Source organism: Echiichthys vipera (assembly GCF_963691815.1).
Source record: "Echiichthys vipera genome assembly, chromosome: 8".
NCBI classification, from domain to species: Eukaryota; Metazoa; Chordata; class Actinopteri; order Perciformes; family Trachinidae; genus Echiichthys; species Echiichthys vipera.
The window spans coordinates 23,640,005-23,653,543 of record NC_139833.1 but is presented as its reverse complement, the minus strand read 5'-3'; the positions used below and the strand labels follow the sequence as shown (position 1 = coordinate 23,653,543).

The 13,539-nt window shown below is 40.6% G+C and overlaps 1 protein-coding gene across 2 annotated transcripts in view; it reads left to right on the top strand.

Moving 5' to 3' along the window:
• Positions 1-13,539, top strand: part of dnah5 (dynein, axonemal, heavy chain 5) — a gene marked incomplete at both ends in the record, with an annotated part of 102,329 nt that overhangs the window by 59,075 nt on the left and 29,715 nt on the right. For both annotated transcript variants that reach the window (XM_083918951.1, XM_083918950.1), the window contains 7 exons: positions 1,351-1,527; positions 3,789-3,992; positions 5,676-5,855; positions 8,110-8,247; positions 9,708-9,843; positions 10,317-10,498; positions 12,099-12,233. In XM_083918951.1, coding sequence (XP_083775077.1) covers positions 1,351-1,527; positions 3,789-3,992; positions 5,676-5,855; positions 8,110-8,247; positions 9,708-9,843; positions 10,317-10,498; positions 12,099-12,233 — 1,152 coding nt within the window. The remainder of the gene's footprint in view (positions 1-1,350; positions 1,528-3,788; positions 3,993-5,675; positions 5,856-8,109; positions 8,248-9,707; positions 9,844-10,316; positions 10,499-12,098; positions 12,234-13,539) is intronic.

The following is a 13,539-nucleotide window of genomic DNA, read 5'->3' as shown; positions in this document are numbered from 1 at the left end:
ACAAAACTTGTTGAGGCAGTGGTCGGTCCAGCTGCCAGGTCACAAACCTTGTCAAATTACAGCTAAACAGTACACTAAAATGTGTTTCTGAAAACATTTGAGGTGAGAAATGGAACATACAGACAAATAATCTTGATTAATATTTGATCAGTGCTGCCTTGTTTGACAGCTTGATCTATTCAATTCAATTCAATTTTATTTATAGTGCCAAATCATAACAAAAGTTTTCTCAGGACACTTTACAGAGTAGGTATCGACCACACTCATGACTTATTTATGATTTACATAGACCCAACAATTCCCCGTAGAGCACGGTGGCAATGAAAACCTTTCCTATAACAGGCAGAACTGTCAGACAGATCCAGCTCTATGGGGGACGGAGATCTGTCTTGACCGGTTTGGGAGGAAGAAAGGGAGAGAGAAAGAGAGAAAAGACGGACAGATGGACAGAGAGAGACAAATACAGACACAAAGACAGAGACAGACACACTTCCAGTAACTATAAAATATCTAAAGTAATGTGAATATGACTTATATGTTATGGCAGCAGAATAGTAGAAACAAGCACAGCTAAAGTTATAGATTATAATAGTAGCAGGAAGCGTCATGCTGGACCACGATCAGCAGAGACCTGCAAGACGACAAAGTACAAAGAACTCCGGGGAAGAAGTTGAATTAGTAACATGCATTGATGAGACATGAATGATACAGACAGAGAGGAGAGAAGCTCAGAGATCTGGAAAAGCATTATCCCCCGGCAGACTAGGCTTATAGCAGCATCATTAAGCAGAACAAAATCAGCTTAAAAATAACAACATTGCTAAGGGCTCATAAGCCCTAGCTGTAAGCTTTACCAAAGAGGAAAGTTTTAAGTTTACTCTTAAATATGAGGACAGTGTCTGCCTCCCAAATAACACTTAAGAGTTGGTTCGACAAGAGAGGAGCTTGGTAGCTGAAGGCTCTGCCTCCCATTCTACTTTTTGAGACTCTAGGAACGACAAGTAGCCCTGCATTCTCATGAGCCTTTGTTTTATTGATATTTATATATATTTGTTTTTCTAGTTATTCATAATTGTATTTGTCTGTAAGTGTATGTGCTAGTACATGTGTGTGTACGCATAAACAACAATGTGCTTCAGGATGAATTCATTAATAAGTAGATGACCGCATTAGTCACTAATAAAGTTCCACTAATAATTAGAGATGAAAAGAACGGCACATTCTTTTTCCTTTCTGGAATTTATTTAAATATGCATGTCATATTGTCATATACTCAAGTGATGAAGCTCTTGTAGTGAGATTGTATTGCATTGACTCATGGCCATGTTTATTTCTTGTACACACACCCAGGTATTGAAGGAGGTGACAGTGAAAGCCCAAGCAGCAGAGCGAGTGAAGGTGGAGGTGCAGAAAGTGAAGGACAAGGCCCAGGCCATTGTTGACAGCATCTCAGCTGACAAGGCCATCGCTGAGGAGAAACTTGAAGCTGCTCGGCCAGCACTTCAGGAAGCAGAGGCTGCACTGCAGGTATGGGACTTGGAAACCATGTATTCAACATGTCTGTTTCCCGCAGACTGAAACATTTGTGATTTAAGTAAAAACACAAGTTAAAGAGTGATGGACTTCTGACACAGCTTCGTCCGTCCGTCCGTCCGTCCACAGTTAGCATGGTGCTGTGGGGCCTGGAGCTGCATTGTAATTAAAGCTGTCCCCCTGAGTAGATGGTTGCATACATACTAGCTCTTATGGCAGATCCCTCATTAGACTTTACATCCTGCTGCTGTGAATGGAAACCATATTATTTCCAAGCGGGCAAACCTTGGGCAATCTGTCTGGAAGGATTGATGATCATGCATTTTGAAGTGCTATAGTGGGTATATAGAGCTGTTGGTGCACTCAGGGTGAGTCATTCACACCACACGATGTAACATGAGAATCATTAAGGTAACTTCTTCAACTTGACATCAACTTAACATACCTGGATGTAGTTATATAAACAGATTACAGTTTTGTTTACTAATGCATTTCTATGGTTGACTGCTGGTTACAGCTGATCTGTGCAGAGACGGCGTAATTATTTACAAAAAATAATACATACAAAACAAAAGTCTCATCTCATCTTCATCCGCTTATCCGGGGTTGGGTTGCGGGGGCAGCAGCTTTAGCAGGGGACCCCAAACTTCCCTTTCCCGGGCCACATTAACCAGCTCTAACTGGGGGATCCCAAGGCGTTCCCAGGCCAGCGTGGAGATATAATCTCTCCACCTAGTCCTGGGTCTTCCCCGAGGCCTCCTCCCAGCTGGACGTGCCTGGAACACCTCCCTAGGGAGGCGCCCAGGGGGCATCCTTACTAGATGCCCGAACCACCTCAACTGGCTCCTTTCAACGCAAAGGAGCAGCGGCTCTACTCCGAGTTCCTCACGGATGGCTGAACTTCTCAACCTATCTCTAAGGGAGACTCCAGCCACCCTCCTGAGAAAACCCATTTCGGCCGCTTGTACCCGCGACCTCATTCTTTTGGTCATGACCCAACTTTCATGACCATAGGTGAGGGTAGGAACGAAGATTGACCGGTAGATCGAGAGCTTTGCCTTCTGGCTCAGCTCTCTTTTCGTCACAACGGTGCGGTAGAGCGACTGCAACACCGCCCCTGCTGCTTCAATTCTCCGGCCAAACTCAAAACAAAAGTGATATTACAAATCTATCTCGATAGATGTAGGATGAACATAATGCAATTTGGATTGCTTTCATTGTATTGATTCGATTATGAGTAGAAAAATCAAGTAGATGGATAAAATTGATGATTGTATGAAAAGATGATCAAGTTCACGCACTGCTGGTCCAGTTTTAACCTGAGCTCGGAGTTCAAAGATCGATACTTCTGCATGACACAGTATTAAAGCTGAAGTCGGGAACTTTCTGTAGACGATGTGTTTGCTGAAACTGTATATCCTGAAAGCACAGTGAAATAGACAATCTGTGGAAAAAATCACATACCTGCGCTTCCACCTGCTGCTCCCTTCACCGCGACCAACCCTAAAATAACATATGAGAAAGTGCGTGACCAACTCGAGCCAAAGCAAAGCACCGGGCAACCGGTCAGATAAACCTTCTCAATTTACAGCTAAACGGTACATTCAAATATGATCCTAAAAAAAATATTGTTCAAAAAATAAGCCTAGGATTTTGATAAGCTTAATTGAAATTGTGAATATGAAGTGACCATATTACCATGTAACATTTTCATAAAAAGCAGTGGAAACGAGAGAAGCGGAGTTACTGTAAGTTTAAGTAGATGATAAATCAGACTGTCTGCTGGCTTATACTGTGGTGGGAGATTCACAATAGGGTAGAAATGGAGCAGAGAGGATAGAGCAGAAAGGAGTAAAGTGCAAAAAGGAGAAGAAATGAAAGGAACAGGGTGGGGGCCTGATGAAGCAGTTAAACAACTCTCACTGGAACATTTATTTTTTCTCCTGCTGCTTCTCTCATTTTAATCAGTACCTTGAAGTATTTCTGTCCCTCTCTGCAGAGCTGCTGGAGTTTATACTCACAGTATACATGCTTTCTTTATTTGCCTCTAGCTCTCGTTGTTAGTGCCTTGTTGTACTTCCTCTATTTATTATTTGACTGCAGCATTGTGTACAGTTCCCTTTATATATTGTGTCATAGAAAGATAATGTAAAACAAATGACTCTATCTCTGTTAGTTATCTCACCTTATAGGGTATCTCGTTTACATCCAGTATGTCTGCTCACTAAAATCCATTGTGCCTCTTTTCTCTGTAGACAATCAAGCCATCAGACATTGCCACTGTACGAACACTTGGTCGCCCACCCCATCTTATCATGCGGATCATGGACTGCGTGCTGCTGCTCTTTCAGAGACGGGTTAACACAGTGAAGATTGACCCGGAAAAGAACTGCAACACGCCTTCCTGGCAGGAGTCCCTAAAACTCATGACAGCTGGAAACTTCCTGGGCAGCCTGCAGGTACACTCGCTAATATCGTTGTAAACAGTTGAGACTGAAGTATGGTGTGGCTGCTGTAGAAGGCCTGCTCACATATATAAGCCACACAATTGTGGGAATAGCATTGATAGCCTCCAGTGTTATTTACAGTGTTCATTGTGAAAAAACAAGTCTTGTAAAATGTACTCAGAAAATGTGAAAAACTCTTCAATTATATCCTATGTAAAGTATGTTGTGTTACGATGCTACGAGTGCTGTTAAGGTGTGTTTCAGTATGCAGCATAATCACTGCCTTATACTCACTTATATTAAGAGAATGAGGAGAATGAGCAGAACACCACCATCTGTTGTCTCAAGATTGTAGTCGCAACAACAGAAAATAATTCCACCACTCAGGTTGCCAGGTTTGTCAGACCCGGCCCATTAGCCTACAGGAGACCAGAGTCTGTTTGAGCCTGTTTGAAACCATCCCCCCGGCAAATTGCACCATAAAAACAAGTATTGCAGAGGATTTTGAATGACATTTACCGTTAGCCGTTACAGCTAAGTAAACATGAAAGTTAGCTTACCCATCAAGGAGAAACACATTTTTAAGTGTGTTTTAATGTCGTTGAACTCTTTTATCTCAGTCCATCGAGTGAATGCTTGGCCTATATTGACTCTCGTTTTTGCCTGTCTCCGGTCACTCAGCTGCTGGGACAAATTACACAGCTGAACACCCTGGCAACCCACTATGCCGGCTGCTCGTACAATGTAGACAGAATGTGACAGAAAGTCATGTCATACACGTAAAAATAAAATTTAAATATAATTCAGACTAAATATATATTTTTTTGGAAAAGCAATACTTTTAGTCTGTACTCCTCAAATTGCCTCATGGTTTTATTATATTATTATTTTTTAAATATAGCTTTTAATGAAGATTCTACATATTCAACCTTTAACTCACCTTAATGGACAAAAATAGCTGCTGTTGTTTTAGCTACCTGTTCTGAATAGGAAAGAGCATCAGCATCCACGGATTCTCAGTCTTGAAGGCAACAACTATATAACCCTGATAAAAGGTGTTTTACAGGTTGCAACTTAATAAGAAGAAGAGCAAGACTACACCTTTGAAGGGGACATGTATGCTCTTGTGCATATTAGCTTAAAAGTCAGAAATAGAGGTTCGGGCAGGTTTGATTAAATTAATTACTTTTTTTTTATCCATAACATTAACACTAATTCAACCCCAAGGTGGAAGGATTAAATTACGATAATGTGTAAAAATCGACACAATCAGTGTGAAGACATCTTATGGTCCTGGATATCACTCCTCATATTTGAATCCATAACTTTGTTAAGTTAGCCTCAACCAATTTAACTCCCCCCTCATTGTTACATTTGTCTATTTCATCTCTCTCTGCTCCTCTTAGATCTAGCTCTCCCTCATTTCTGGGTTTCAGCTGCTCCTGCCCAACCTGTCTTTCCTTTTCTCCTGTCTTTTCCTCTGCAGCTTTCACTTCCTGCTCCACCACAGCTCCATGTATCTCCTTTTTCTCTGATTTCATATTGTTTTAAATTCTTTGTTTTAAAATAACAGAGGTTGTTGTTTTATGAGGTACATGTGGTAAATATGTATATTATTTGCGTACTAAATGAAATAAGTCTTGTGTCTTACCTCCTAAACCCCCATCATCACCTCTCTTTCCTCCTGCCATGCAGCAATTCCCCAAAGACTCCATTAATGAGGAAATGGTGGAGCTGCTGCTGCCTTATTTTGACATGCCCGACTACAACATTGAAACAGCCAAGAGGGTGTGTGGGAATGTGGCCGGCCTTGCATCCTGGACGAAAGCAATGGCATCTTTCTTCTCCATCAACAAGGAGGTTTTACCCTTGAAGGTAATACACAGTGTAATAGATCTAACACAAGATTAAGGGTCAAGGGAAGTTCAATTGTAATACAATTCATAATCCTCAGCCTCTTAAATGTCCCCTTACAAACACACACATTGTGATGCATCTCATCATCACCCCAACAGGCACATACAAAAGCAGCACGCACACACTTGCACACACTTGCACACACACTCCCGAGGTGCATGGTCTTCCACTCTGATGAATAAGGAACACTTACGGTGGAGGAGAGCGGTTGTTTTTCTGCAGGAAAGCCCCAGGCTAGAGAATCAGCACAGACTGTCTCTGATATGACATTAATATTTATTCATATTCCCACATTTTGGTAGCAACAATTTGCTGATGGTGTAGGCAATATAAGTGCTCCAAAATGTTCAGAGAGAATTAGGCTTCTTTCTGTAGATTATGAGCATAAAGAAAAGAAAATATATCAAATTGGATGCAGGTGAAGTCAAGTTCCCAGGCCTATTTGAATCATGTTAGTACATACCCAAAAGTGGATCACCCCAGACAGACAGCTTGGTCATGAAAGTCTTTGTACAGTTCCAGTCACAGTCACCAAGTGAAGTCCTGAGTGGGAACATATTAATTTATTATTATCTGCCAAATTAGATCACCCCTTTAAGGGTGAAATAAGAGTTTGTTTCTGTGTGTTTCTTAGATGACAACTTTATCTGCTCAGTGTTTTGTATGTTCATTGGAATTTATAAATTGCTAATCTGGTAGTTGTTTATGCAGAAGGTAATATCTACAAAGTTACACCAATGTAACTCTTTTGCATTTTACTACAAATGAAATTATCTACAGTTAGTGCTGTGTTTAAATCTAAGTGGCCGTGCTGTGGTCAGTTTTAATTTATTTTTCCCTCTGCATTATGAATTCCACACACAGCAGAAAGGAGCAGAGCAGAAAACTAAAAATACACAAAAGTACAGAAAATTCAGGATTAATAAGGCACGACACCATGCACACACACAACCACACACCTGTTCACTAAACCCGGCATTTTCATGCAAATATCCCAAATCCTTTTTCTAATTTGTCTTCCTTCCAGGACAGTCTGTGGATCTCTGATGCATTCCGATTTATTCAAACACTTCAATTCGCAGAATGCAGTTATACTTTTTATTGTGTTTTCTGAAACTTTGCCTGATTATCACCATCTGTTCTGTGTTATTCTTTTGTACCCGATTTCCTTCCCTACTTCTTACCAGGTCTCATTTCCCAAATTACTTTGCCCTCTGCCACATCTCACATTTCCATCTTGTCTACATCTCCATGTCTGCTCACCCCTGGTTCCTTTATCAAATCAATTAATCAATCAATCAATCTACCTTCTTTCCTTCTTTCCAAGTTCCCCTTATCCCCTCTCTAACTGTCTCCGTTTCCCTTTTCATTCCCTTATTTCCTCTGTCTATCTCTTTCACACACAGATACACAGTCTGTTTTTCCCTTATTCTCGACAACCTCCACGAGAATTCCCAGCCCTTGCTCTTTGATCCCGATCTTTTGCTTTAGTGTAGAACACAGCCTGGCAAATTGATCCTTGGGTTTCCAGCTCAGTGTTGGCTTCCCTTTAAGCTGGCCAGTCAGCCTGCCAGCCAGAGATACAGTTGGACAGACTAGTTCTCTCAGATGTTTATTAATATTGAATGAATGCTCCAGACTTTCTCTTCCCAAGGCAACCCAAACACACTTAGACATACTCACAACTTTTCTCTAAATCGGTCTCTAAACCTCTTGCAAAGCTTTCTCCGCGGCCTAAGCTCCAGCTGAAAATATCCTCTCTAATTTTTCTCTGTCTCCCGCACACTCCCTTTCCTCCTTCATTGACCTTCTCATTGCCCATCCATCACTCTTTATCCATTTTGAAATTACAGTATACAGTATACTCTCTCCTGTGACATGTCTTTATCTTACCAAAAATATTTAAATCATCCCATTTCACCTCTACACTGACTTATAAAACATTTTTTAAGATTAAGATCTCTCTAAAAACACTGTGCCTATTCTTTTAACCAAAAAAACACTCACTCCTACCACCTTTCCTCTTTCACTGTCTGTCCAAACCTCCCCACCTTCACTTTATATGCTATGTCTTCTCTTTTTCTTTTCTCTGTCCCCCGCTCTTTCTCATCCCTCTCTTTGGAGAACTGGCAATGACCTCTGTAGGCATTTTATATGCAACAAAGGCTCAGCAGCAATGACACAGATATCTCTTTCTTCATTTCTTTTTTAGGCTAACTTGGCAGTGCAGCAGAATCGCCTGGCCATAGCTAATGTGGACCTTCAGAAAGCTCAGGCTGAGCTGGATGCTAAGCAGGCAGAGCTGGATGTGGTGCAGGCAGAGTATGAGAAGGCCATGATGGAAAAACAGGTCAATGGCTTTTCTTTCTTCCTTTAAACAGAAACACAACACACAACTAAGAGCTGTGTGTACTGAAAAGGCATATGAAACAACAACTATATCATGCGATATAAAGCCAATGTAAAATGAATGCTTAATGGTGAGCTGAATCTGCTACACCTGGAGTTTTATGCCATTATCTTTTATTTGAAAAATGTGACATAAGCTACCTTGCACAAAAGGGTGGCATTTTTGGGATTTGTTCTCTTTTAAGACTAAGCAATGACCATCAGATAACATACAACTGTACCTCTAGTGTGAGTCTCTTCTCACTGAAGCCTGTAATATAATGGGGAATTGCAGTATTAATTAGCAGACTTTTGATCGCACATGACATTGCTTAACTTAGAAAATGGGATCATCAGTTGGGATCCAGGCTTCCATAATTAACTTGCTGTTCCGTATGATTGTTTGAATTGATTTAGCTGACTCAGCTGTCTTTGTGCTTTATTGATTCAATTCATTTCCTGGAACAATGACATTCCATTCCCTCTCTCAGCTCACTCCTGTCCTTTCAAAAACAAAAAATGACTCAACATGAGTTAATCAAGTGCCCTTTTTTAAATTAATGTGTGTGTGTGTGTGTGTGTGTGTGTGTGTGTGTGTGTGTGTGTGTGTGTGTGTGTGTGTGTGTGTGTGTGTGTGTGTGTGTGTGTGTGTGTGTGTGTGTGTGTGTGTGTGTGTGTGTGTGTGTGTGTGTGTGTGTGTGTGTGTGTGTGTGTGTGTGATCATCTGTACTCCATGTTCTGCGATAAATAACAGCATGTTAATGGAACAGTATGTGCATCAAGACTTGCTGATTAAGAAATTTGGACAGCCCAAGTTAACACTATAATTTTTCGATTAAGACACAGAGCTAATTGAACCAGATACCAGACAATCTTTAATGATAAATCAGACATAATTGCTGTTTGGCAAACAATCTCTTTAACTGTGAGCAACTGATGAAAATATAGTCATGATGAAAGTATGTATTTGGGCAGTCAGATAGCATAAACATAGAAAAATGCAAGCCTAACCCCACATGCATTAGGTGAAAGGCAGATGCCTACTACAATTTCCCAGCTTGCGAAAGTATTTCTATTCTATTCTATACACACATATAGACAGACAGCATTTACACATACTGCGATTACGAGTTTAAATTAACCTAGCCTGCATGTCTTTGGACTGTGGCACCTGGAGGAAATGCACACAGTGATGAAGAAAAATGAATGTATGATTGTCATCATCTTCATAACGGCGATCCTATGCTGAGTCCTGTTCTACTGGGATTAGAGAGCATGTCAAGTCTTGATTATTCCAATACTGATATGAACATGCTTTCTTTGTCCATATAAACATACTTGATGAAGAGACGGTTGAAAGGACATACAAGGTAGCCAAACTAACACATTAACCTACTGACTTGCTTCTTTCCTTTCCATCAGACTCTAATGGAGGATGCAGAGCGCTGTAGACACAAGATGCAGACAGCGTTCAGTCTCATCAGTGGTCTCGCTGGGGAGAAGGAGCGATGGACTGAGCAGAGCAAAGAGTTTGCTGCCCTAACCAAACGCCTTGTTGGTGGGTTCTTAAACTGGTATTCAGAAAACTGTGGCATCAAAGAGACGTCTCTGCAATTATAATGATACATGCTCTTGATTAACAGTGATTTGTTTGTATGATTTGTGAATGTTGCTTGAATTAATTAGACATGAATTTACTAGTTTCTGTTGGATGATTAAACAAATGAACAACAAGTTACTCTTTACAAGCCTACTTGCATAATGCCATTAATGCAAACTAATATTTATAATTACCAACAATTCGCATTGTACTGGTAATATAGTGCAATTCTTCCACTAATTATTAAGCATGTTATGCTGACACATGCAGAGCCACAAAACGCACAGCCTGTGCTTGCAGACAGTGAGTGGGCCGAAAGGTTGGATGTAATAACCAGTAAGAACTGTTGAAAGGTGGAGTTTGGTGATCGTTTAAACAAACACTAGCACATAACCAGTATTTCAGTATTTAACTTTTGTTTCTTGTTCCAGGTGACGTTCTTCTGGCCACAGCGTTCCTCTCTTACTCTGGCCCCTTCAATCAGGAGTTTCGCAATCTTCTACTGAGTGACTGGCAACGGGAGTTGAAGCAGCGTTGCATTCCATTTGGCAACAACCTCAATCTGACCGAGCTTCTCATTGACGCACCAACTGTTAGTGAGTGGAACCTACAGGTTAGTGATCTACTCTGGTAACTACTGCCAACCAAATCAACCATTTTAGTTCAGATTTGCATTTTGTAGACAAAGTTTACTTCAAGTTTTGTCTATTTTTTTACGAGGAGTTTATATTGCCTTGCCCAGAGAAGCAAGTGAGAATTACTTTTTCTGGTGATCCACTTGCCTTGTCTCAGTCTGATTTAAATTGTTTTTTCGCTGGTGTGTATTGCATTTTTTAAGTGGGTTGGGAACAGGGGAAACTGGGGGAGCGGGATAGGAGGAGATAAAAGATCAACAGTAGATGCAACTTAAAAGAGGTATACATCATCTGAAAGCTGAAAGCTTGGAAGATTAGTTTGAGATGCAGGACAGCACTGTGTGAGGTTTTTAGTCATAAATCTGTAATAAACATTGTGTTTTGGTTAGGGACCTATTCAATGTTGAATAGGCTTGACTTTAGAACATTATGCAGGGAGTATATGATTGCTATTTTAGTGCTTTATTATGTCTCAAAAGTTGTTGCAGCACATTTTCACCACCCAAGAATTGATAAAAAATGGTCAAAAATCCCTCTAAACGACCACACTAAGACATGTACTCTAAACAGAAACAGAAATGTTTAGAGTGTGTGTTAGTAAGTTAGGCAACATTACTGTCATGTCATTCTTTTGGATAGAAATGTATGTTAATTGGTGCTATAACATGTGGTTGTGGTGCACTTCAGCTTTGTGTGGCCAAATGCACACTGTCCACCTGTCCGCCCCATTCTTATGAACACGATAGGTCAACTTCACTGCGACAAAATAATGTTCTGAAAAAATGCTTTCCTGGCCGTTATTTAACCTGCTATTAACCTGCTGCTGGGTTGAAGATGTGTGTGCACCCTCCACATTTCACCAACAAATACACTTAATACCTTGGACAGACATGGACATAATGCAACATGACTGATTGGTGGAGGCATACAACTGCAAGGAAATAATTTACAGATGAAAAAACTGTAACCTCAAGAAATTACCCTGACATTACCCTGTTTCAGAATTCTTTTTAAGGAACTTAAAAAAAGATTATTCTAGCAAAACCATTTTTTCACCTGCTCTTAAATCATAAACACAGGTGAGAAAACAATTTAGATCAGATAGATATCAAGTTTTTTTCCCATATAATTAACCTCATTCTTAGTCTTAAAATGTATGTATCATTAGCATGTTTGGTGCTACTAAATCATGGCCTGGAAATCCAGACCCACATCTATCCGGACGTAGGATAGAGCAATGGAGTAATATACCTTCACAACTCAAGCGGTGGTAGTAACACATGCATTTCAAAATACCACTGCACACATTTGGATAGCACTATAATCAACTACAACCAATCAGAGCAATGAACAAGGGGACGACTTTGACGATCTGATTGTTTGGTTTGGATTTACTGACATAGTTAATGAGCTTCAATGGTGCATACCCAGAGGCAGCGGCAGAGCAAATAAAACATTTTTAGCGGTGCGTCTGGATAGTAAAACAGAATTGGTTAAATGATGTAGGATTCTTGAAATGATGGCAATAATAAATATCAGGATTGAGCATGAACCAGCCATTTGTCTTCCGTCTTACAGGGGCTGCCCAATGATGACCTGTCCATTCAGAATGGCATCATTATCACCAAAGCTGCCCGCTTTCCCCTTCTTATTGACCCCCAGACGCAGGGAAAAATCTGGATCAAGAACAAAGAGGCCAGGAATGAGCTGCAGGTTTGGGATTTTTTTCATCTGTTGCTTTAAAATATGTGACCTCTGTGGGCTGCTTTATTTTTAAGGGCATACTATTTAATAATACTGCAGCAATAAAATTCTGGAAACAATCAGATATCACTTCTGTTTTGTATAAGCAACTGAGGGCCTTAAGGAAAGCAGAGGAGTTTGCTTATCCAACCTTAAACTGTAATTTTGGCGTTAAACCACCCCGGGGACTTTTTCTGCAAATACAGTCATCAAATAAGCCATCGGACAATTTTATTTGTGTATAAACTGTTAACGGAGATATCCCTGATAGTCGCTAACAGCCGGCCGTGGTTAACACTGATTAGCTCGGGCATTACGGTGAAGGCATTAAAACATCTTTTTTAACCACTAATATTGCTCCAAATAACATGAAACCTCTGCAGTAGCCTGATAAGAGTCCCTACACATGAAACAAAGCACCAACAACGTAGTATGTGAACCCAGAGTTTATTAAAAGAGTGCTTTGAAAGACTTACCTATTGGACCTGGTACCAGCTGCTCGTAGTAAAGTCCATTCAAGTCGATAACCAAATGCAATGCAAAAGGAAGGAGCCCATTGTGGTTTGTGGCAGTTTGGTGAAATATCTTCTCGTAGCCAGTTCCCGCACTTCTTCAAGCCTGCTTTCTTTGGGTTCTTTGGGTCAGAAGCTCTTCTAGGAATCATCATGTTTGCTGCAGACACGGTAATCCCTCTGCCTGAGCATCTTGATCCTCGTGTCAGTGTCCAGATAAGCCACTGATTTATCAGAGCACTGTCATCGTACCGCAATGGCAGCATAGGAAATTTTCTGGGTTGTAAGCTTTCATTTTTGTTTGGCAGCCGAGAAAGGTGCAAACATGAACCATTCTGTCTCTCTTCACTTCAAGCCACAGGATAGTTGTCTTTCCCTGTGCTTGCACTCACATATGCTGTGTGTTTTCTGGCAACACACGCCCCCACCTCTTGAGATCTCGTGTAACCTTTCGGTGCTGCAGGGAAAGATGCTGTCTGTGACTTTTCCAAACCATCTATTATTAACTTACAGTATATTTCACCAAACTATCAAACAACAAGGTTAATGTGTTTTGCTGGAATAAATCATCAATTGGCTCCTTCCTTTTGCATTGCATTTTATAATCGACTTGAATGGACTTTACTACGAGAGGAGCTGGTACCGGGGCCACTAATCTCAAATTTCAAAACGTTTTTTTAATAAACTCTGGGTTTACTAACTACATTGTTGGTGCTTCATTTTATGTGTAAGGACTCTGATCATGCTACTGCAGAAGTTTGGTG